This window comes from Phymastichus coffea, unplaced genomic scaffold (assembly GCF_024137745.1).
Source record: "Phymastichus coffea isolate CEN01 unplaced genomic scaffold, Cenicafe_Pcof_1.1 PCOF00036, whole genome shotgun sequence".
Lineage (NCBI taxonomy): Eukaryota > Metazoa > Arthropoda > Insecta > Hymenoptera > Eulophidae > Phymastichus > Phymastichus coffea.
In genome coordinates, this window is record NW_026706847.1 from 3104035 (window position 1) to 3129906 (window position 25872).

Genomic DNA, 25872 nt, shown 5'->3' on the forward strand with positions numbered 1-25872 from the left:
TTGAATTCCGAAATTGTCTCTTTTTCTTCTTTTATCGCTCGCGCACGCGCTGCGCCCGAAATAAAAAAATAACGTGGGCGCGCCCTTCAGCGTCGTCTCGTTTTCTTACCTTCCCCCTCGTAAAATGCCCCGTGCTGCGGCCTTTTTTCTTTTTTGTTTTTTTCCGTCGGCTCCGTGTACGAGCTAGCGAGTTACTCCATTTCCGCGAAGAAACACTTTTCCCTGTCCCTTTTAAGTGCGATAAATCGTTTTCACTTGACTTCTAAATCGTGAAATTTATGGCTTTCACTCTGTTGGACGATAAGAAATCTAACAAGTTATCGTACGTGATTTTCAAGAATTATTTTTACATCTAACTCCCGCGGAAACAGAATTTTTCTCTATATTTAGCTGCAAATAGACTCGATCGTCACTAACAATATCGCAATCATAATTTTTTGGAGAATAATTATATTTTTCACAAATTAAAAGTGCCAGTCATTATTTTAATGACGCAAGTGCTGTGAATACGAAAAAAAAACACAAGGAGAGCTTATATTTTTCAGGTTAATAACGTAGCTTGAAACTACTCAAGCGTTAAGGAGACTGCGTTTCCGCAGCCCTCGCTGGTATATTTTATCCCGAACGAACCTCAACCAAATTAGTTTCAACATCGAGAAAATAATTTTCGCGGAATTGCCGAGTGCGTGTATATGAAGCCTGATGAAATCAAGCAAGCCTGCTTAGAATGGAAAATTTCTCAAGCGAAACCTCACTTTCCTTAACAAAAAATGCAGACGCGCTGTTTCATTCCAGCTAATAATAAGGGAGAACAGGTCTGCGGACGTGCAGCGAGCACCCATGCATAATACGAAGGGCCGTTAGCGGTTTTCAGTTGCAGCGCCGACGCCGCTTTTGAATAAGGGGTTCCTCGGTGTACACGTCACACATAATGTCAGCACCGAGCTTTTGATTCTACATAACCATTTTCAACCGCGCGATCGCGTCGACTGCAACAGCGTTATAATTAATATACCTGCTTTCATGTTGAATTTGTTATCGGACATATATACGAGTCGCATTTCAACTAAAACTTTTTATCGGTATACGCATATACCGGACCACTTGTAATTATGCGAGTTTGGACATTAATTAACTGCTCAATTTTGGCGCCTACAAATATTTGCTGGAATTTTCTAGCTGCAAGGCCGTTGCATTCCCAAGCGCATAACTGTCGTCCAGTAGTATGTCTTTGAGCCCTTTCGCGATTTTCCCTTTGCCCTTTGACTCGCACCCAAAAATAGTTTTACGAAGAAAATAGGGAATCACCGCGCCTCTGTCCGCTATCGAGTGATTGGCATTATCGGCCGCAAATTCTTATTCAGGTATTCACCAAATTTATATTAAATTTGTTTTCCGACCAGTCGCCTAAAAAATACCACCTCCGCGATTGCTGCTCGATCGATAAGATTCTAATGTCGGCGTCGCTCTGCGCAAACAAATATAATGCATACCCCAGCCGAGATATTAGCAAGCCTATGGCACTTGTTTCACATCCGAGGCGACGCCAATGTATACTTGCTATCGACTTTGTCAATATATCTCGGTCATTGTACGAGTCACGCTGTTTTTCTTCCATCGGTCAAATTCATTTTTTCCCGCCAACCGATATTTTATGGAACGGCATTTCACATAACCATTAGAGTTTAGAAGAAACTTATATAAATTGTAATCCAATTTCATTACCGGTTTCATACATTTTCATCTTTTCGATGGAATTCGACATATCAATTTAATGGTGAAAGTCCATATTTTTTATTAAATCGATAACCGCAGCGATAATAAAGAAAATTTTAAGAAATACACCCGGCAAGAAGCAAATAGCAAAGTACAGTTTCGCTGTCCACTTGAAAATTAATCTATAGAAATACATCTGCATGTAGAAAAAAGCATGATCTTTTCACACATACATGCGCGTGCAAAAAAAACACTAGGGTCACTGAAAGAGAGAGGGAGAGAGACAGACGGATAGAAGGCGCGAGAGGGGGGGGGGGCAAGAGGCCAGCAGCAATGTACAGATGAGCTCCCTCGACACCAGCATTACCACGACCACACAGACCCGAGGGTAAGCTCTACCGTGGTTGCGCGTCGCGAAGATGATTGACCGCGATGAAAGAGTGGAAGAGAGCGAGAGGGTTGTCTGTAAACGAGAGTGGACGGGAAGGAGAGAAAGAGACAGAGGACGAGAGAGCGAGAGAGAGAAGACAGCAGACTGCACGCGCGAGTCATAGCCTTGGGGGTTAGAGAAAGCCAGACTGCGACGAAGAAAAGTCGACGAGCTGTGCCTCCCCCCTCCCCCTCAGGCTTCAAAAGAGCGAAGAGGCTATACGCGCTAAGAGTTAAGACTAGCCGGCCTCTCCCTCAGCGGAAGGATTACCTATGTATTGCGCCAGATTAGTCGCAACGAGATCTTTTTTCTCCCAGCTCTCGTGCTGTACGAAGCGCATCGAATTTCACCGTCGGCGGAAACGCCAAGGTTTGTGGGTTTTCCATCTTTCACGCGAGTTCCGCTCTGTCTTCTCACGCTTGCCGGCAATTTTTCTTGCGTGCGCGCCCACCTGGAATTGCTCCGGTAGAAGTAAACTTTGTACCGCTTACCGAAGACATCGAGCCACTTTTGCCATCAAGATTTCCAAGCTGGAATTGTTTCTTCAACTCAAAAATAGAGCGCACAACGTCCGTCTTGTTTCTTCGATATTCGATTGTTACTCGCAGCGTTTTTCAGCTTGACCTGAAAAGTATATCGTTCGGAGAATCATTTTCGATGAACAGTTGTTTCAAATGAGGGTTGATTATTTGAAAACTTTGAAAGCTCTCACGAGCTTCATTGAAATGTTAGTACGTTAATTTCTTTACCAGCTAACTATCTCACGAAAAAAGAACGTTTCCGTTTTAACTTAGCTTATTGTTTCATCTAAAGTGTGTAAAAAATTGTATATGATACGTTATAAATAATATGTTATCTATCTAACTAGTGCGGAAAAGAGATTCTTGTCTCGCGTGTCTTCTCCTCGCTTCGCTCAGACGTAAACGTAGCACACGAGACGAGTATCTACTTTCCAGTACTACTTTTTAACCAAGCTTGCGGAAAGTCAGGCTTTCCGGAGGCAGTGTCAAAAGTTTTGTTATTAAGTTCGTGAGTTCTGAAAATGATAAAATTGCCCAACAATAAGCCGTCTTGAACATCAACTTTCGCAGACAAAGAAAAGCAAATTTAACGTCAAAGTTTACAGACAAATTGTACGGTTGTGCGTTGAGACGAACTCATTACTGATGTATTGACTAACAAACTCAACTTTCAACCAAACAGAACGTACCCATCCGAGATAAAGTGTTCATATATATAAAGCTACTCAGACATTGTACGACACACTTCCAATTTCTGCATTTGCCAGATATAGACTAGAGAAAAAGCTCTTTTCACGAAAGGCCAATTTATTGGACTACAAGCTAGCTGCAAGCACTCGCTGCCCATTATCAATGCATAAAATGTCAAATCATCGTAAGAGCTTTCTTTATTTCGGGGTGGCAAAACTCGAGCAACGAATACTAAAAGAAAGAACCTTGACGGCAGTCTTTTTACTTTTTTTATGCTTTTCTGTATTTTCAAAAAAAGAAACTCAGAAAAGGTTGTACGTGAGCACTTGTCTTTGTACCCTTGCATTTCTAATTATTGTTGATAATGACCATCGTGCCGTCATCGCGAAAGCTTACATAAAGAAAAACGTAAGATCTTTGCGCGTAAATATCTTGGAGTGCATTTTCAATTGGTGCCAATTGGCATGAAATTCGACGTACGTACATATCTACGAACGGCTAGGTGAGCAGATGGCTAAAGAGGGAGAGAGAAGTCAGTGTTGGCGGTGCACGCGCCGGCGCATAACGGCACCACCACCCCGGCACGCTCACTCGTTCGCTTGCTTGCGCGCTAGTTACCGACGAGTGGCCGCCGAAGAAGGAGCTTTTTCTACCTTTCTCTATTTCTCATCTCTCTGTTCTCTCTCGTCTTCGTCCTCATTTTTATTTTAACCTTTTCTCCGTACACTTATCACCGTTCTCCCAGTACGATTCCTCTTGTAAACTCACCCTCGACGGGGAAAAAGAAAACAGCAAACTTGTGAGTGAAGTGTGTTAAATGATTTTTGACGATGTAAAATTCGGGCGGGAGAAAAGTTGTAATGCCGGCGACATGCGAACGATCGTGGAGGCGAATGCGCCGAGGCCGAGTTCGATCGTGGCATTGATCCACAATCGAAGTGACTTTTGAAACAGCGAGTAGGAGAAGAATGCTACCACAACCGTCGCAGAATTCGGTAAATTTTTCATTTCTTCTTTTAACGTCTTGCGATTTTCAACTTCTCTCTCTCTCTCTCTCTCTCTCTCTCTCTCTCTCTCTCTCTCTCTCTCTCTCTCTCTCTCTCTCTCTCTCTCTCTCTCTCTCTCTCTCTCTCTCTCTCTCTCGTTCGTTCGTTCGCTCTCGGTGATCGATTTTTACGTGGTCGCAAACGCTCTTTTTCTTCCAACTGGGTGTCACTTCTTTGTCCGTGTGCAAGCAAAGACGCTCTCATCATCTCTCAAGAAAAAGGTTGTTTGTTCCCGTATAATTCAAGAAGGGTTTGTCCGTTTTCTTCTTTTCAATTCGTAATGATTAGTGAACGCCGAAAAAGGACCTATTATTCATTGCATATTCCGTTGCGTTGCGCGCCGATCGTTTTATTATTCACGACTTCGATTACTTACGTCAAACTTGCCAAGAAGCCTATTGTTCATTATTTATTCCTCAGCGGTGAAACAGCGCGTGGAGTTTATCCGATAAATCAAAGCGGAAAAAGATTTTTGACGCTATAATGGACGATCCAAGTAAATCCGGATTAAGAGAAAAGCTTTATCAAGCCACGGCGCGGAGAAAAAGAAAAACCAAAATTTTTTTCGGGCGTAATTTCGCTGAAGCCGCCCGGTAGCCGTCCACAGAGCGTACTCCTTGGGAATTCATCGCAAACTATCAGAAAGAAAAAACATTCGGCCAATTTCACGCTCGTACCACACTTGAAAAAGCAGCGTTTTGCGCAGCCAGGCATTTTGATAATCTCCCGAGTGGAACAATGATATCCAGCTCGTTTAATTTTCTTTGCGTTGTTATTCTCAAGAGTAGTAGCTGCGTAGCGCGCTTGGATGATAGTTTAGCGAATATTCGTGGAGAAGACGAAGAGAAAAATTATTCGCATGAAAAAATTATTTAGTATTTTTGCGTAAGAAATTCTAAACCGTGGCGAATTGAAAAGGTTTCGGCGAAATCAAAGGGACTAATTAGGCTGTTACAGCGTTGTCCCTGGGCGTCCGCAGTGATTTCGAATTCAATGCGCTCGTGGGTCTCTCTCTCTCTCTCTCTCTCTCTGTGTATCTCTCATTCATGAGCATCAGAACCTCTGCGCAGGATTGCTGAGCTACATTATGCAGATTGCAAGTAATTAAAGCGGTCGCTCCTGCTGTTGAGAGAAGGCTCTCGATTATTGTCTTGGCCAATTCCTCGGAAAATGTCCAGGCATTCAGGCCTGCGAAGAGTTGCATTAGACGAGAAATGCCAACCATTTCTTAGGAGGAATTTCTTCTTTTTTTGGCCGTATGACGACGTGTTATCTGTTTTGGCGCGTGTTTACATGGATTGTTTTCCGGCAAAGCTTTCCGTGGAACAGAACCTCGCGATATTGCTTAACGAAACGACATGACTTGTTATTCTCTCACTTTCTTTAGTAATATCGAGCCAGCCTTTTTGGAACACCGTGTAACTTTATCAATTTTTCTTTCCCTCTTTTCCGTGCGCACATCTTTTCGCAATATTGATTGCTCGCACCAGCTCAAAGTCTTTCACTTTCCTCAGCAAGGGAAAGAGAAAGACAAGTACTTTTTTGGAATCACGTAGTCGAGCGAAATGATGAGGCAACGAAACTCGTTCCTTATCTTACAAATTTTACCGACAGAATGAATGAGGTACGTGACGTACAATGAGTGAAAATACACTGTGAAAGATTAATTGATATCGAAGCTGTCTACAACACACGACAGTGTTTGTAAAGTGAAAATATAAACATCGAGTGAAATCGATTCCATGAAAGCTGGCCAAGGGTTTCGATAAACGCAATAGGTAGATTTGAATTTGTAAAGCTACAATGCGTGGCATGAAAATTGTGTCGCTCACTCTCGTCGTTTGATCCTTCTAAACTCTTTCTCTCTCTCTCTCTATGTTACATGTCTCTAGGGTAGGTAAGCAGAGGAAATTGGGAAATTGGGAAATTCCGCTTTCGCATGTATGAATTTTCGTCGTTGAAAAATCAAAACAGACGACGACAAGCTCTCTCGCGAAAAATATTTATGTGTCGGTCGCGGCGCTACCGTACGATATTGCATTGGTATTCTGTGTGAACGATTCTTATTCGACGGTGCCAACTGAGACCTTTTGTAAATTATACAAAGGTTAATGTATTCCCGCTGAGGAAGGTTTTGGCTAGATTACGTGATAAATTATACATTCGTCGGATCGAGTAGGTAGCTTTGCGAGAGGTCCATTATTTACTCGATTATACGTCGCAGTCGCAATATTGTCTCGGAGGTCGATCGATCTAATAGATAATACTAATCGCCGACGTACGGCGTAGTTCGTTCGCTACAAACGAAAGTCGGATGAGAAAAGTGAGGCGAGGAGGCAGCGGCGCGCGGGCGTTCGCTAATTGTGGATTCTCGGCGTAGGCGGGCGCGCCGATTATTTCGACGGGGCGAGAGCGGGCGCCTCCCAAGAGCAATCGATCTGCTACCAGAGCGGCTTCCATAAGGGCCGTGCGCTTTAATTATTGAGACCCTCGAGCAGCCGCGCGAACGGCATTATTGAGCTATGCCTTCCATTTTGGCCATTGTCAAGCGCGCGGCTGTCGGCTATTTTTCAACGAAATATTCACCGAGTGAAAACTTGCTATCCTGATGGGACGATCATGCGCATCGTTGCGGCTTTGCGGCTTTATCAATAGAATATCAAAAGCCAATAACGCTTTTGATCCCCTCGCCTATTCGATTACAACACGACTGATATGTTGAGCAATAATCTGTGATCATGGAAGAATCATGAAGGCGCTTCGGCTTCCCGTTCAATTATCTGTATTGCGTATCGAGCATCGTCATTTCAAGATTTATCGCGATCGTTTATACACCTACGCGCGGCACCAGTCAATCACGAGTGCAATAACAATGTAATATTAGATCTAGAATTTGTTTTTAGATCGCTGTGACGAAGAAAAAAAACATTTAATTTAAAAAAACGAATGCGGTTTACGTGGATTATAGCCTCGCTGTCTTACAATTTCTCGACGCAAATGAATGGCAAACAGTGATAATATTAAATTTAAAATCTCACTCGAGTGATGATTGGCACTCGAGAAGAAGAAAAAAACGTATGCAACTGGCAGTATCTAATGAGATTTCCCAACGATGCGGGCGCATGAGTTGGCATTATTTCGCGTAATTGAACCTGCTATATCGGAACAAAGGTAAGCCGCGTTGCACGGAAATTTTCGTGAAAATTAAACCCTCGCGCTAATGATTACACGCTTGCGTTAATCGGCAAACTCGCATCGGCATATATTGCTGCCGTCGAAAAAAGTAAGAGAATTGAGATTGCAAGCGAGTTTGGCGATAAGAAAGCGGATAGGGGGATCGATCGAATTGAATGAGCACAAGTTGGGCAGTTTTCCGCATTGGCATTTAATAATCGTGTCGTATAGAGAACTACCTAGCTCGCACTGCTGAGTAACGGGAGTAACCGGCAACGAGCGCGTGTGAATGGAGCCGTTGAACCTCGAAAATCGATTGACACGAAACCGCGCCGCCTATGCGCGCTGAGCTTCGGCGGCAACAGTAAACCCAGCCAGAGTTTCGGGCCTTTCTCTCTCACTCCTACTCTTGTAACGCGATTACCGAGCGCTTTTAATCAGGATTGATTTTCTGAGGATCGAGTGCCCTCTAAATTTGCTCCCTCTCTCCTGCTTTGTTCGGGAACTTCCTAATTCTGAACTGTGGAAAGAGTCCTGTTCTCCTTTTTCCCTATCTTTCTGATCCTTATTCTTTTAATCTGCAGATTAGATGGGAATGTCTTTTGAAGCGTGATGTATATACGTCGAGATCACTTTATAATGTCTTCCTACGTTTTTCATAACGGGTTCCTGCAACGGGTTAGTGTTTCATCTTGGTGCTATATATTATTGTTTGAGGCCGGTAAAACGGGGATGGTTGGTTAAAAAAGGGATAGAAGGATTCTTCTTGAGCATTGAAAGTTCCAGATCGTATAGCTAATTTAACCGTACGTTACAAAGTATAATGTTTTTATTACGAGGGATGAAACCACAGAATAAATTTTTTTCTATCTCGAGCGGTTCGTGAACTGTTGGAATTTCAAATTATCCTTTGAGCTTAAATACATTAAAAAAATCCGCATCGATATTAAATTACATTTAAGTTGACCATACAAATTGATAGAAAATAATTACGAATATAGCCAAGAAAAGTCGCATGTACGGCTACAGCTGAAAAGTTCAATTCGATTTTGTTATTTCTAACCTATTGATGGGCTTTAAATAACAATAGTATTGCATATAATTATTAGTGCCTTTGAAATTCGATACAATCGAGTTATCAAACCAATTCATTTGCATTTTATCCTGGCAAAGCTAGCAAAACTTCAATCGGATAAAAATCCAATTGATCAACGACACAAAACGAGACAGGCCAGGTGATTAATTTGCATATTTATTGGCATAAATGAAATTTAAAATCGATTTGGTAGAAACAAATGAAATTCGCTTCAGGGACATCGAAATGAAATTAATCGCATCGGCTCGTCGAGAAAAGAAGAAAAAAGTTAAGCGGTCTCGAGGTAAACGTCGGTCTGAAAAACGTGTTTACCGTACCGACTACGTGCGCTGACCCGCTTCTCGAACTTTATCACGCCACGTTTCCTCGCGACGATCCAGCAGGTAGTTGGCACTTTAACTCTTCTGATACTTTTTGTCGTGGTCGTCGTCGACCTCACCTCAATAGAAAAAATAACACTTCGATGGAGACAAATCAAATTCAATCGAGTTAAGGTAGGTGCCAATATAATTCAATTTCACCCCTCTGACGAAGACAAGAATTTTGCTAGTAGCCACAAAAGCTATGTATATAGAGATATACGCTGTATGTCAGCAAGGAAGGATGTATCCTGCCTGAAGGGGAAGGCTGGTCGATGTTGCCAATTAACTTTTCATACCCTGAGAGTTCGTCCAGTTCAGGTGTTACGGCCTCGCACGTGTACGTACGTTGCTTCCTCGGCATTCTGCCACAGGGCTTCATTTTCGGCTTGGAATATACATGCGTTGCTTGGGTGCGTATTTTTTTTTTTGTGGCTTGCTGCTGCTGCTGCTGCTACTGCTACTACTACTACTACTACTACTACTACTACTACTACTACTACTACTACTACTACTACTACTATTACTACTACTACTACTACTACTACTACTACTACTACTACTACTATTCGTTTGAACGACGCCGGCAATTAACCGGCTTTGTCTACTCTGGCGTGCTCTCTATGAACCTGAGACGTTGATCTTTTTTTTCTGCTTTGTTATTACAAGGTTAAGTTTTGTTATTACAGAATAACCGGTCAACTTTCAATTTAGAAAAATGAATAGCGTCAAATTTAAATTGGCTCTTCACAGTAATGACAACATCCCAGCTCGCAACATTTTTTTACTTTGGGAATCTGGAATTATGGACGCGTAACATTTTGTCTGACGAAAATGTTGGGTTATTTTTCTGACAACATAAAAATTGAATTAGCTCGTGCTTGAAATTGCAAACGTTTAATGTAGCATAGGAATCATTTGTCATGCGCGCACCATCATCACCATACAGTAATTAATTTGATTTATTCATCGGCACTCTCGCTCGTCGCGACGTCACGTTCAGACAGTAGTGCAGATTGAGATCTAGCCAGCCGCATGCGTGCACTATAGTCGGAAGGCAAATAGCAGCAACACCAATTACTGGGTATGTTTGCTTACATTTTCACGTAGAAAGTATTTACGCACCGTTCCCGCGGAAAGAAAACTAACCGGCGAGTACATGCGTAAATGGATTTACGCGATAGCGTAGCGCGAACCACGAATAACCTGGCAGAAATTATTACTATCGCGCATTTTTGCAAAAACGAACGAGTGCGTCGAACCAGGTTTTCCGACTTAGCGCGCTCGTGCAGGTTGGCGTTCGCAAACGTCTCTCATGAATATGCAGTTGTCGGCGTAGGGGCGCTGCTGCGTCTCCCCCTTCGAAAACTACATTAAGCATGCGACACACCGTTCTTGGAAAATTTTATCGATCCTTCCAGCACCTATCCGCCACCCCAGCCTTAGCACGAAAACGTCCAGTCTCTTGTTACTTCGTGCACTCTAGTTTCGTGTTTTACGTATCCCTGTTGCACGCACTAGAAGCGTGCGATCATTGACAACGCAACACGATACTATTATCGTCGCAACTTGTGGCGCGACAGAGTTTTATTCCTATAGAGGCAGCCTTATCATCGTCGCGCCTTAAATGTTTTAAATCGATATGAGAACGACTTTTTTGCGTTCTCGCGTGTGTTACAGGCGAAGGAAATTAGATGGAGCTGTGTGGGTAAACGAGGTGGATTAGATTTACGCGAAAGCTTTGTATAAGCGAGAGCGCGAGCTTCTCTTTTCTCGCGCTCGTGCGCACGCCGAGAGAAATTGCATGGCGTTTGCAATGCCATGAATAAAGTCTCCGCGCGCGAATAATTGATACGGATAAACGTAACGCCGGGCAGCGGACAAAGAAGATTTTCCTTTGCCAGGGCGGAATCGTCGCTAATATTTTATACGCGTGACCGGAGTTCAACGGGCTGCGCGTGGAAAGAAAAAGTTTCGATGACAGACTTTCGAGGAGGCGAAGTTCGCCCAATTCATTGACGGTGAAAGAATATCTACCCTCGAGGCTCAACAAAAATAAAACTATATGAGCTCCGTATCGATTCGGTGCCTGAACTTCGCCGCAAACTTACAAATCAACCACGCCAAGGCGGCAGTGCGCGCGCACTCCGAAAGTGGCCGTTACGAAGGGGCAGGGGGGAGGGGGGGATGAACGAGACGCCACTTCCGTTAGCTTTTTATCCGCAAGCTTTTTTCCAACGAAGAAGCAGACCAAATAAGCGAATGTGACCGGGAGAGGGACATCGAGGAATAATGGATACGCGACCTCCGTGCGGTACAGTTATACGTTTTCATTTTTGCCGCACAGCAACGCTGAACCCGCATATCGTTATTTCTATTTTCCCATACAGGGTGGCTTGCTGTAGCCGCATCTCTGATATAGATGGTTTAAGGTGAGCTCCGCAGTGATGCTTGTGTAAATTTATTTAGACCCGTCAGCAGGGATAAAGAATGAAATTGGACGCGCGCGTTTGATACTAAAGCAACAAACAAAAAGAAAGTGGCTTACCTTGGCGATCTTTGACTTTATAAATAGAGGGGAAGTCTCAAGGAATGCTAAACCAGACTTTGCAATTTCTTCTTTGTTTCGCCAACGACAACTTTGGCCAATTGAATAAAAATTATTTGCCTTCGCTTGTAATTATAAAGTTGCCTTTTTTAAGCAATCATTGCCGTGAATCGCTTACGTGTAATTTTATTCGAATTCATACACTTACCATAAGTAACTCGATAGATAATTAATTTACTTTGCACTATATTGTAAGCTTTTTTCGTTTCTCGCCCACTTTAATGAATTTCAAGCTGTTATATATATATATATATATATATATATATATATATATATATATATATATATATATATATATATATATATATATACATATTAGCTGCAAGACTAACATAATATTTTCGCCGTGAACTAAGATAATTTTCCGCTCTTGGCCACTCACTTGCGTTCAATTGCGTTTCGCAGAAATGAAGTGCGTTATCGTGCCTGTCATTATCAAGTTACATCATATAAATAGATAGTCGAGCGTAGCACGTGTAATCGACAGAAACGGTAAGGGGGGCGAATAAAGCGAAGACGCTTTGACGTGTGCACGGCGAGGATGCGTGTAATGATACGGGGGCTGCAGAAAAGCAAAACTTTGTAAACATGCGAACGCTGATACGAGCCCTCGGCGCAGTTCGCTATCGAAATGTCGACCGCGCTCGCTCGTCTCTGCCCGATTCTCAAATTCAAACATTGACATTTATTCTTCTCCCGGCCTTTCCAGGGCGTTAGCTCTCTATCCCTCTCGCGGGCGCCACGACTTTTTGCTCGGCGATTCAAGTATTTGCCCTTGTTCTTTTTATAACCACGATATTGCGACAAAAGAAGAAGCCCGCTCGTGTGGGTTGGAGACCTACGCTTCGCTCGGTAACAAAGCAACGCCTTTCTTACACAAAAAAAGAGAAATGGAGTACATTTTCAACTGTGTATAGTATAGGGCTGACTTTATTGGACTACTGCACACGATTCGATTTCTGGCTATAGGTAGGACGGCCGCATATAACTGACAATTTTCGACAAGAGAGTTCTCTCTCGCATACGATGATATGCTCTATTGGCGTTTCGCCGTGATTCTCGATGTATAACGAGTCTTTCATTTCGCGCAATCAGCTCTATCGTATGGTCTTGTTTCAATTTCCAATCGAATCATCCTTAAGCTTGTACACAATACCAATTTAACCAACGCGCACCAGCGGGAAATTAAGTTGAACGGCAAAACAAATGAAATCATCCGTCGCACTAAAATGTAAATGAGGATGCGAATCCTCGGCATTGCGCGCCGGGCAAATTAGAGCGCGACGGTAGAGTGCGATAAACATCGGCAGATGCGTCGCGAGCGATAAAAATTTCAAAGGTGGAAAAGGTCGAGCGAGCGAGCGAGATTGCCGCGCTACCTGCGTCGGCCAATGATTAAAGCGTCGAGCTAATTGCGTCGCAGCCGAGCGGAAGTATAGCTTCGCTTTGTGCTCTGCCGCTGTGTGCCGGTGCGCGCAGTGCTAACGGCGCGTAACGCCGAGCCACTTTAAGCCTCGCTCTCTCGAGACTCGATCTATTCTCAATGTTTACGCGCGTTAAAGGGCTGCCATTTTTTTTTTGTTTTCTGCTGTTCGAACGAGATCGGTTGATGTGATGTTGCCAATCCTTTTGTTCGCAGCCATTTTATTAGCGAGCCGGCTTGCGCGCATAGTTGCAGGCCGTTCGTCAATGGATTTTGTGCGTTCGCGCCACCTGCGCGGCGTGCTACTGTTATCTCACCTATCTTATCGTGTTTTATTGAAAAAGTTCTATTTATCAAACTTTTGCGCTGCCTCTCTCTCTCTCTCTCTCTCTCTCTCTCTCTCTCTCTCTCTTAACTTTTATTATTTAAAATCGATTTCGTGCTATAATTTTATTTATTACATGTCTTTTTTCTAATATTTCAACATCAATGATACTCGTGAACGGTATCAAGCAATAAAGTAAAACGCGGATCTGATGTCAAAGTTCGCTGATCAAACAATAAATATGAAAATAAAACTCGATAACAGCTGAAAATAATTAATGCATCTGAATATTGACACAATGAAGAATTACACGTTATCACGGAACTGAAGATAGTATAAGAGCTGACTAATTTTAAGTATGTAAAAAAATGTAACGCTTTTATTCCGATAAAACTTTTATGCATTTGCGAAAACTAAATGGGATAGCTACAATATAAGATAAGCTAATCAGTAAAGTCATAAAGCGTAGAGCTATCTGGAAAGTCGATTTTCATAATGCGACAGCTGACGACACTCGAAATAACAAAAAATTGTAGGGGAAAATTTCCAGGTCAGCTCACCTTGAAGTCATTCCTAACTTCTCTAACGGTTTTGCAGATCTGAAAACTCAGGATTACAGCCGAGAGCTTGGCCGTTAGTCCGGAAAGGCAAAAAAGGAATATTGTAACTAAAGGGCATCCGCAAATGGTATAAAATTCTACAGGAGGAATTTCATTTTCTCTTGACTTTCGTTTAATGAAGCTAGCGGGGCTTCGTTCGCCAGAGTTACGTAAGTTCGTCTTAAATTCAAGGTTATCGAGGAGGGAATTCAACATTGAATAAATTAGAGCAATATAACCGAGAATAAGCAAACAGACTTGCGGCTCGACAAAATTCACTGGTGGCCTAAGGCTCTCGCTCTCTTTTTCTCTTGAGTGGTGTGTGCTTTTGTACTTTCGCGTGTGTACACACGTCGCTCTGACTTTTCAAGTCTCAAGTTTCGCACCTCCAGCTCAGCGCCAGCTTTTCTCTGCTTCATATTTTACTCTACGACTATAGCGTTACGCTGGAAAATTTTGCACTCGATTTTCCGTTTTTTTTTCTCGAATGGTTCAATGCTGCTTAACAATTGTGACTAAATTAAATCTGTAAAATATTTTTTTTTTCTTCAAAAAGTTCTTTTGCCACAAGTCGTAGGATAACGTAATAAACTGGGTAGCTACCAAAGCACGCAGCAAAAAACATAACAATATACCTCTTCTCCAGTGTTAGCAAACTTTTTAAATACGTATTCGTTTTATTTTACGCCAAATTCTCCATAATATTCATTTACAGTAATCCGACTGCGCAAAAAGTTATATCTCTATAAAATGTTTTTCTACTTGTTAAAAGGTAATTATTTTTTCAGCCAGATTCCGTTTTAATGTTTATCTTTCTTACCCGTTGCTAGTTGCTGAGCATTCTGAAAGATTATCTCTATCTCTCACAAAGTACTAAACGCACGGATCGTAATTAATCTCTAACAGTACGCAGGTCATCCCTGAGAGGATAGTTAATGCCCACATCTTATCAAATTAATGTTTTTCACTGATAAGCTTGACCTGATTTAAAGTTTATCATCTAGACAAATGAGACAGACACCCAAGAAAAGAATAACGGATGCATATGGATAAAACGGAGAGTATCATGCTAATCCTTCATGAATTTCAAATGAGCCCGATATATCCGTGCGCGATATCTAGATATCGGAATCGACCAAACATGCAAAGTATGCATGTGCACAAAGAGCAAATGAATAGTATATGAGCAAAGATAGATCACAGCAAACAATTGAAACCAATTAAGAAAACCGCGAAACGGCCGCGGTGGAGCATTAAATAAGAGAATGGAAATGAGAGAAAATTCCGCCTGGATTTCTTTTTTTTTTTTATTCATTTACGTCGGTTGTAGCGTCTGCAACCGTCAATCAATAATCGTACTTCCCTGTCCTACATCTCGCTTCTTCTACCAATCAATCGCAGTCGCTGTCTCACTCTCGTTATCCGCCACCTGGTAGTCGTGCGCGCCGCAGTTTTTACGTCTCTTTTACTTCATCATTCGACTCTTTATCGAGACTATCTATCCCTAATCCCCTTTCTCGGCCTTTTGTATCCGCCTCGAGTTCTTTCATTCCGAAGAACTTAATTTATTACTACACACACGCCAAAAGGAATAAAAAGAAACATAACGAAATATAACGTATTAGAATCGTGCGCGTAGATTTACTGGAACGAGAGAATACTCCTCTGTCGTATTGTTGAATTTCATCTCCTCTAACACTTGCAGCTTTAATTGACCTGCGTTTACGATCTACGTTTATACTCTACTTTGTCATTTAGCTCTCTGTGAATAATTTTGTTTGCGCTAATTCCAACACGGTAGTACACTTTCAAAGTTTTCCACTCCGACGACTTTCTCCAATTTAGATAAGATCGAAATCTTATCTCAATTCGCATCCGAAATTAACACGTTCTTATGAGCTTCTCTGGCACACAAAGACTCCGAGAGTGAGATTGGAAGGAATTCCTATTCGCCGAGACTGCTGGCGGCTTTTGTTTGTTGGGCGTTGTTTCTTGGCATCAAGTTCCGTCATCCGTCGATTGCAGCGTGCCTACGCTACTATATCCATTGCCGTGCCGAGCAACTTGGCAGAGGATTTATTGAGCCAACCTCCGCGCTTTTCTCTCTGTCTCTCTCTCTCTTAGCGATAACAAATGCGTGTCTCCTCCCCCTACTTTTCTTTTTCATTCTTTCGCGCCCTTCGGTTTTCGTCCAGATGATGCATACCCTATCTTTCTCTCTTTTTCTGTCCTCTTGAACGCCTAAACGTTTAGCTACACGATTTATGCTCAACAACAACTTCGTCTGACTTATTTCCGTTTCAAGTTATCCTGTATTTCACTTCTTTTCTTTTGAATGCAATATTCTTTCATGTCCGATAGTAGACGTATACTTGGGAAGATAATATTTCTTTTCATATCCGATGTAGGTGATATAGTTTTGATTCGATCTACGAAAACCGATCTCATAATAAAAGCACTTTTTATTCCGCAATAAGGGAACATCCTATTTGCAAACTTTTCACTTGTTCTCGTGACTAGATAACGATAGCGTAAAACCACTTGCGCATCTTGAATTTCGTTGAGACGTCAGGCAGGCTTTTTTTCATACGTACGAGCGGACTTCTAAATGAACGAACAGTAAAACGAAAATTGACGCACGAAAGTGTCGGTATAGTACATATACACAAACACGCGAGGAAGAGAGATAGGGGGGGGGGGAGGTGTCGCACACGTGCACACGTGGGTTGTCTTTCATTTTATTATTCGTTTCTCTTTCTCTCGGGAGGGTTTTCTGCAATGCTGATGCACGTACACGCTGCAAAACCTCACGTACGGTAAGGGAGAAGGTTCTGACCTTTTACAATGTTTTGCGAAGTTCTTGTATCTTTTTCCTCGTGCAAAATATTTTGATGCAGCACGCGTTGACGCATCAAGCTATGCAATCCATAACGAAAGGATGGAAATATTTATCGGCATTGTGTATCCACGAAAAAGCGGAATGCAAGCTTGTAAAAAGAAAGAAGAAAGACGAAAAATGGCTCTCCTATTGGGTTCAACCGCCAACACAATGTGCTTTCGATACAGTGAGCTCGTTCACCGAAAGATACAGTGAAGAGAAAAACCATACATACCTAGTGCCAAACGAAAGGACACGAAGTACGAGCTAGTTTGAGAATGAAAGAGAGGGAGAGAGAGAGGAAGGTTGCAAAAGGGAACGACGGTGAACTGATTCTTATGACGACTCTAGTTCTTTTTTTCGCTCGATTTATCTTTATATTCTCTGACGGAATGAGCAGAGTGCTCTGTAGATATATACACTAGCTGCAGGGAATGGAAAAAAATGATCTGCACCTCTTTACTAGTTGTACTCTATCCCTGTAGATCAGGCGACTCTTATGTAGGTCGTGCGTAATTGCGAGATTCGCGAAAAAAAAAAGAAAAGCACAGAGCGGCTCTACGGCGCGAGATTCGCGTGGATAATAACTTATATGCCCTTCTTCATCCTCGGGTGGTTGAGAATTGAAAAATACGCGGCTTGCATATACCAGCTGGTTCTTCGTGGCTTTTTCACCACGCGAGTTCTCATTGTTCCTCATACGTGTACATTTACGAGACGCGAATATACTTTTGTCTTGCGCGCAAGCTCCGCGGGGATTCACTCTACTGATAATGTAGGACGCGACGAGGCAAACTCCGCCGCCAATAGTAACGTCCAATCGAATCATACTCTCAGCGCGTCTGTGTATCCGTGTGCTTGCAGCAGCAGATTTGTATCTACTCTCTCCCGCCCCTCGTTCTCTTCGTATTGCACCGCGTTTCACCGAGTTTCGGATGCATTTTCCATGCACTTTCTGGATGGCTTTGTTTTCCCCGGCTTTTTACGAGACACTAAAAATTCAGTTAGTCCACACAGCAGCGAACAAAAAAAAACAACGAGAAATTCAATGATATACCATCAACCAGGATTTGCATGATAAAACAGAATTTTCGAGTTTATCGAGCGTGAAACTCGACCGAAAATAAAAAGTTAAGGCGCGAATAGACAATTTAAAAGGTCGGAAGCTCGTTTAGGTGTATCACTTGCCCGCGTTCATCTTGTGTACAAATCCTATTAACCTTATCAGTACACTACTATAGGTATAGCGTCAGGTATATCATAGTATATATGCCGATCCTTTTCATGGGCCTGACTTTATTAGACTACACTCGCGCGTGCGCCCGAATACCGCGCACAAAGAAAGTATATACCCAGTGAGGATTGACAAGGCTCATGCTTATCTACAAGCAGATACGTACATGCATAAACATTGGTGCAAACACGAGACGCCTCCAATCACCATTCGTCCCCTTCTAGGCCGTAGCAACATTTTCTCGGCGGACTGCGTACCTTTCCTTCTTTTACTTTGGCGCGCTACTGATTACTTATGTTGACGTTTTCAATAATAAAAATAAAAGCAGAGAAGTGGATTATAGAATTTCCCCGTCTTGATCGTTTGATTGACAAGTGTGTTGAACGATTTGCCTATACGATCAGGTTACACATTGACTGGTTCTGACCGCCTAATAAATTAACGCTCGTAAGTAGATAGACCAATTTTTTTGCATTTCATTGTTTGATATCATTACTGCGAGAGGGCGAATGTAGTATTTACGCACGGCAAACTAGCTGTGCTTCCACTCACTGACGGACACGTGACACTTGCACGTATATACGCACAAACCCCCTATGTTTAATCTCGCAATACAGCTGCAGGGGAATGTTCGAAGGGAAAGTTCGCCGTTGTTCTTACCTCTCGTGTGTACGTTTGCCTCGTAACAGCCGAAGCCTTCCCTTATACATTTGGTTTGCCAGCAACAAACGAATGAGTAAACAAACTTGCAATGTGCCGACGCTTTGATGATGGTCAATTTGTCTTGGGTCGCTTAGAGAGAGAGAGAGAGAGAGAGAGAGAGAGAGAGGAAAATACGAGTTTCTACGGCAACCGCCTTGAAGCCGTCGTTGTTGTCAAACTTAAGGAGCCCAACAAAGGATCAAATTAAGTAAGCAACCATTGTTGTTATTGCGAGCTTCGACGGATTACGAGATCTGTCGCAATGGTGAAATTAATGCTCCAATGATTTTGAATGCGGGCTGCTGCTTTTCATCGCCGACAATTCAACGAGAATTGTGTCGTTTTAAACTTGCATGGGCAGTTGATACCGGTCCTCTTGTTTTCTTTTCCTCTTTATCTTCGTTCACGAAATTGTGCTCAATGCGATTAACGCCCGAGCGCCAGATCGAGAGCCTGTTTGTGTGAGTGTGCGTGATTAACGCTGATTGGATTCACACTACGTGCAAGGACGGCATTGAGACGACTGCAATCAAATTATCTTTTCAAACACGTCGGTTAATTGCTGTATGTATGTATATTTTTTTCCATTATGAAAACAAGAGTTTTGGAAGAAACGTTATCGGGGTCATCGGAGGCACAAGAAATAGCATCTTGGTTGACGAACCAGATCCTTGTGACCAATTGGCATGAGTTGTTCAGCAAACGAATTAGCCATTTCGCCCAGGGTAGAAACTAAGCCAATGAAAGCTCTTCATATATGTAACTTGCGATAGAGGGAGAGTTGCAGCTCTCGAAAACTTGTATCACAGCTCTGCCGAAGCTGAAAGTTGGCGTTTCGCGACAAGCACACATACGCGGCTCTAAGTGCCCCTTGACATTTGGCGAGCTGTTGTTGACAGAAATTTTCCTAATGCAGGGTCGACGCGCAACTTAGCGAGCGCACTCAAGAGCTAAGAAAACATACTACAAGCATAAAAACAACGGACAAGCTTCGAGAAGCTTTGACAAGCGTAAGCGCGGAAGAGACTACTACTTGTTTGTGTCTTATGTCTGTGACTGCATTATCTATGCCGAGAAATTGTCAAGAGAGAAACTAAAGAGTTATCCGATTCTAGAAAAGGTGAACGCGCGTGTCGCTGTGTGGTGGTAAAAGCCAAACTGCTACTCGTGAAGTTTTTTCAACTTTCGGATCGACACTTGCGCTTGAGTTTCTCTCTCTCTCTCTCTCTCTCTCTCTTGCTTTATAGGCAAGTTATGCGCGCGCTGGATTTTTCCGAAAATGGGACTTGTAAAGTGAAAGGGTGAATCGGCTGCCGCCGACTAGCGAGGCTTTTAACATATTCATTGGACATAAAAATAGGATTAAGATTATCACTCGCCTCAATTTTTTTCCGCTTTCATCTGTTGTTTCGTTTAATGTATTTTTATACTTAACTAGCTGATGCTCGAAATGAAAATATTTTATTTTTAATGCCTTTCATGCTTAAGAATTCACGAATCGCTCTGTACGAAAATGCAGTCCGCAAATTTGCCGGACTGTTTTAGAAAAATGATTGTGTAACGCCTCTCGATATATAGCCATTCGTGTATCTCGCTTACGCAGCTGGCATTTTGCAAAGCAACGCAAGTAGCCACCTAATGCTTCCATGAAAAATCAAGCGACGAACTCGCCGCTCGGTCGGCCAATAACCAGCCGGTTATTTATGGCTTGGCGAGTGAGACATGCGACGGCACGATTTCCATTGCACATGCTGCATTTCGAATAACGCGCGTGTGCACGCATACACCTTGGCTTAATGATTTATGAATTTAGCGAACGCACCTCCTTTTTTCAGGATGGGCTTTCCCAGTCTTTAGACGAAGATTAAACTGCACGACGTCTGAAAGTTAACGGTGAGACGCATGTAATTATGAGGGCATGCAAATATATACAAAGCGCGCAGGATTGTTTGCGCGGAAATAACGGCTGCAGTGTAGGTCTCTATTTTGTTTGCTTGGATTACCACGCGGCGTTATCAAGTTTATTCAACGATTAAACTTCCAGCGAGAGGAACAATGCTCTCCCCCTCTCCCAAGTAATTAGGACGCTAAAAATTCAATAGTAGAGTATTGCTAACAGTTCGGAAGCTTTCGGGGAGTTTCTTCATTATATTGCAGTCTGACTAAATATTTACCCATTTCACTTGGAACTCGCTGTATTTCGTTCTTTTCTTTTAGCGTCATGAATGCAATACGCGACAAATATATGAGCCAACTATCTGATCGTTCGCTCTGAATAGAGTTTGTAAATGTGTCATAAAAAAATAAAAACAATCTATTGATCAGGCGCTATAGTCCACACCTGCAGTGCGCACACACTATAGACTCTATACCCTTTCTCTATTTTTTACAGCGCTCTTTTTAAATATTATGCTACTGCGGAGAGGTAGCAAAAGAAAAAAAAAATAGGAAATGAATTCCTCGAAATTTCCATGAAAGATTTCTTTTCCACTAGGGTCTGCAACCACGTAATAATGATCGGCCACGATTGCCGGTTCTCAAGTGGGCGATAGCGCGTATGCCTATGTGTGAATGTGGATCGATATACCGCTTGATGGTGTATGCACACACCTCGGTTCATACAATTTTGCCCTTTCTGACGTTGGATATCGTGTTGTTACTGTTGTTGCAGCGATGGTCGATTGGTCGAGGGTGACCAGATACTGGCTATTGATGGGCAGCCCTTGGATTCCAATATCTCCCATGAGCAGGCGATATCCATTCTACAGAAGGCACGAGGTCTAGTCGAGCTGATCGTTGCCAGAAGCGCCCAAGGTGAGTACTGGATGCTTGTTTACCACCCGACACGTACACCGCTTGTTTGCTCTGCGACTTAGGGCCTTCGACTCTCCTTAATTCGCGCCGGACTTGTTCGCTTAATGCGTCACGCGAACACGGATATTTTTGTCATTTGGCAAGCTGATGCTAAAGCAGCCGAACAGCGCTCGCTAGCTTGTGCATGGGAAAGATTGTCACATAAATCAAGCTCTGGCGGTTAATGCGCGCAGCGTGAATAATTACATCGTCGATAGAGGAAAGGATTGAAAATTATTTATTTGCTCGAGAGACACTCCAGTCCTATTCTTAAGCGTCGTTGGCGCGATCGAGAATAAAAATTTAGCTTGTCACTTCGTCGGCGGTCATTAATTAGACGCTCTTATATAAACTTATATAAACTTTAGTTGCGTGTACTACTAAGCTGAAAGAATGAGATGTGGCGAGGCCCTTGAAATTGCTCCCAACTTGTAACTCCTCTTGGAAAAGTCTTTTAACAACATTTATTTTCACGGCAAGAGCGCGTAATCCTGACTGATTATCAAAGGGAGGCAAAAGAGGATTTCAAAGTGCGGTATGACAAGTGTAGAAATTAAATTTTTCTAACTAAGGCTCAGCTTACCTTCTCCAACACAAAAGGTATTCCCCCTCTTTCCTTCTCTTTATCTCTCCTATCTTCTTACAAAAATGTATACACAATGGACTGTGCGAACGAATGAAAGAATAAAAAGAGAGACATTTTTTTCGAACGAAATTGCAGTGGTCGCGCACGCATTGTGCATGCGCCCAAGCCCGCAAAATCCATTCTTCCACGAGCGTCTCTTTATTTATAGTACGCGCGGGTAGCTATTCCTGAGTGTATTCCGGCCGCCTCGCTGTCTTTTCATTAGAATATGGTTTTTTTTTGTCATTCAATAAATATTACACACGACGATGACGCTGTAACGCGATCGATACTACCTGCCCTCTCTATATCTTGTAACTTGAATAGGCTTTCGCAGAATACCATCCGACAAGAGGAGGGAGAAGAATGGCTCTTCAAAAAGCGTATGTCTTTGTTATACGGCAGTCATTATGTTCACCTCTTGATTTATCATCGTTGCAGCGTTCGTATTTTCCTCTCTCACAAGTATATATTTATTTCGCGCAAATGAGCATTCTTTTAGTGGCGTAACATCGCTTCACAACTGTATCACATTAACACATTTCAAAGACAAGCCGCATTCCGCGTAATTAATTATGTGGATAATTACGCTCTAGCCTATCATTTCTCGCACGCGATTTGCCTGAAAGAAAATTGAATAGCCGTGTTGCTTCGCCGATCGCGCGTGGATTATTGAAACTGTCGTCTTCCATGATAAATTGCACTTGATCGCTCATTAATAAAGTCCATATCTATTATGCTTCATCGAAATTATCGACTATCAATTAGCTCTAACTATGGGATTTGTAAAATTTATGCCTGCAGTTTGAAATACATTCAGCATTTGAAATAATAGAAAACTCTGCTGCGGGAACTAATAAAGCGCAATTTTCCGAAATCACTTGGGATTAGAATTCACGGAGATAAGAAACATGACCAATCAACACAGTTGGAAAAGCGGCTCAGTCTGCATCCTTGTAATTTCCGCGGTAGAAACTTCCATCGTTCTAGCTTTCTTTGCTCCTTTTTTGCTTTCAGACCATCAGAGGCCAAAGAATTTCCTGGCTAACGCGACAAAAAAAGTAAAAACAACGAGACAGAGCGAACGCCTTTGCTGCAATGGTGGCGGCAGTCCTGCAGTTAATTGAGCAATCGTGCACAAGAAAGAGAGTGAGCGAGAGAGCCTTTCACGCGCTCCATATTCTCCCACAATCATCCCTTCGTTCTATCTGTGAAAGACCTTTCCTTTTACAGTTATCCACACTGCTGCTGTTTATACTACTGACAGTGCGAGACTGCCATAGTAATTTTAGTTATGGAGAGAGGTCCGCTGTCTCGTTCAACGAGATAGACGAGGCAATTAAGTGCACAAGTATTTCATTTAATAAGCCGTCTCTCCTTTTCTCTATCACACAAACGAGAGAAGTCCTCGCTTTTCACAGGTGTTTGCGTAGCAGCAGTCGGCCCCAGGTTTATTACTCCCAGACTTCATCTACGCGTTTCCTCCCAAGACGTAATAGCTCTTTTATTAGGCTATTTTACTGTTATCTATACAATGTTAGGTTATTCGAGCATCTTTTCGGTGATAAATTTTGCTTGATTAATATTTATTTTACTGCTACACAGTGTATTTGTACATTAATGCTTTTGAGAGGATAGAATAACGATGAAACCAGAGCAAGTAGTAGTAAGCGGATGTTGTCAGACAGAAACAGATTTTGAAAATTTATATATTTCGTGACTGTATAAATGCTGAAAATTTATATTCCGACTGAATATTTCTTGGCTTTTGGGTAACGTGAGATTTATTCAAAGGAATAAGTAGTAACAAACGAATGTGGTCAGACATAATTATGTGGGTTGTTGAGTGAAGCTTATTATATAATTATGTACGTTGATCGCAATGTCACTTCTATATATATGTAGATTTCGAAAAGTATTCGTTTAATTGCACAGTTAATAGCGTAAATAATTTAAAAAACTTAGTAAAAGAAATATTAAATAACTTTTACGAATATATCTTTTTCATCCTCCGAATTCATGTGTCTGCTCATTAGTACTCGTTCTAGTGATGATCAACAGTAGCGACGTTATTTACACAACTTATTCCATAAAAATGCAACTCGCGTTCGGTTTTACGATTCCTATGAAACGTTAATGACGAAATAAAAATCCTCATGAAAAAGCAACGTCACGAGTTCTGTAAAAAAATCCACAGTTGAGCAAATATCACTGGAGATGCACATTAATACTGGCGCGTCTCAAGTAGGAACAAAGAGAAATAGAAGAAGCAGGAACATTTCTATCTCCGCATTAAGTAGCGAAGAATCATTATCAGCCCATCTAGAAAGTAAAGCGAAAGAAGAAAATGAGCTTAATCGAATATTTCTATGGGACGGTAGCAACCGCTCTTCACGCTGCACTGCGGCACTTCGCTCTTTCTCGCTTGCTCTCTCTCTCTCTCTCTCTCTCTCTCTCTCTCTCTCTCTCTCTCTCTCTCGCTCTCTTTCTCTCTCTCTCTCTCTTTCTCTCTCTCTCTCGCTCTCTTTCTCTCTCTCGCTCTCTTTCTCTCTCTCTCTCGCTCTCTTTCTCTCTCTCTCTCGCTCTCTTTCTCTCTCTCTCTCGCTCTCTTTCTCTCTCTCTCTCGCTCTCTTTCTCTCTCTCTCTCGCTCTCTTTCTCTCTCTCTCTCGCTCTCTTTCTCTCTCTCTCTCGCTCTCTTTCTCTCTCTCTCTCGCTCTCTTTCTCTCTCTCTCTCTCGCTCTCTTTCTCTCTCTCTCTCGCTCTCTTTCTCTCTCTCTCTCGCTCTCTTTCTCTCTCTCTCTCGCTCTCTTTCTCTCTCTCTCTCGCTCTCTTTCTCTCTCTCTCTCGCTCTCTTTCTCTCTCTCTCTCGCTCTCTTTCTCTCTCTCTCTCTCTCGCTCTCTCTCTCGTTCTCTCTCGCTCTCTGCAAAACTTTTAATTGGCTGTTCATAGTCAGCCGTGAAAAGTCATTATGTATGATAAATAAACATAAAAGAAAGCCAGGTGAAAAAATGACGTTACGTTGTGGAAGCTGCGAATTTGTGTGCGCAGAGCGTTGCAAATGTAAACACACGACGAAGGTAGCTGCTTCTGTCGAATAAATTCGAATTTATTCACCGTAATATAGGGAGTCATTTATATCGGGTCGTATTTAAATTTGACGCTCGGGCGCGAATCTCGAAAGTAAATTAGACAGAAGTTTGTCGGCAAAAGTTCTTCCACGAGTAGGATATTAGCGAATGAAATAAGGGCCGGCGAATACTCTTCTCGAAAAACGGCCAACTTTCAACAGCCGCCGTCGCATTCATTATTCCTCAAAAGTGTTATTGCCATTGAGCAAGTCACTTTTTAGAGTTTCATCGCACCTATAATTTTGTTATAGTTGTGGAAATTACCGTTTCAATCCCGCTATTCACGTTGAATCATTCAATTCTTTTTGCAAGTGAAGGCGATGCTACTTTTCTATATATTTTCTTTTATCGCAAAATCAATAAAGTTTCATTTAAATTCGTCGTTAATGAAATGATTTGCGTGGCAATGAAGGCTTAACTTGAAATATTATGAAACCAAGCCTTTATTCACAATGCGACGCTG

At 42.3% G+C, this 25872-nt stretch overlaps 1 protein-coding gene across 3 annotated transcripts in view; it reads left to right on the top strand.

Annotated features, from left to right (window-relative positions):
* The window catches only part of LOC131663616 (uncharacterized), an 80088-nt gene that overhangs the window by 3045 nt on the left and 51171 nt on the right, over window positions 1-25872 (top strand). For all 3 annotated transcript variants that reach the window (XM_058934102.1, XM_058934104.1, XM_058934103.1), the window contains exon 6: window positions 21473-21615. In XM_058934102.1, coding sequence (XP_058790085.1) covers window positions 21473-21615 — 143 coding nt within the window. The remainder of the gene's footprint in view (window positions 1-21472; window positions 21616-25872) is intronic.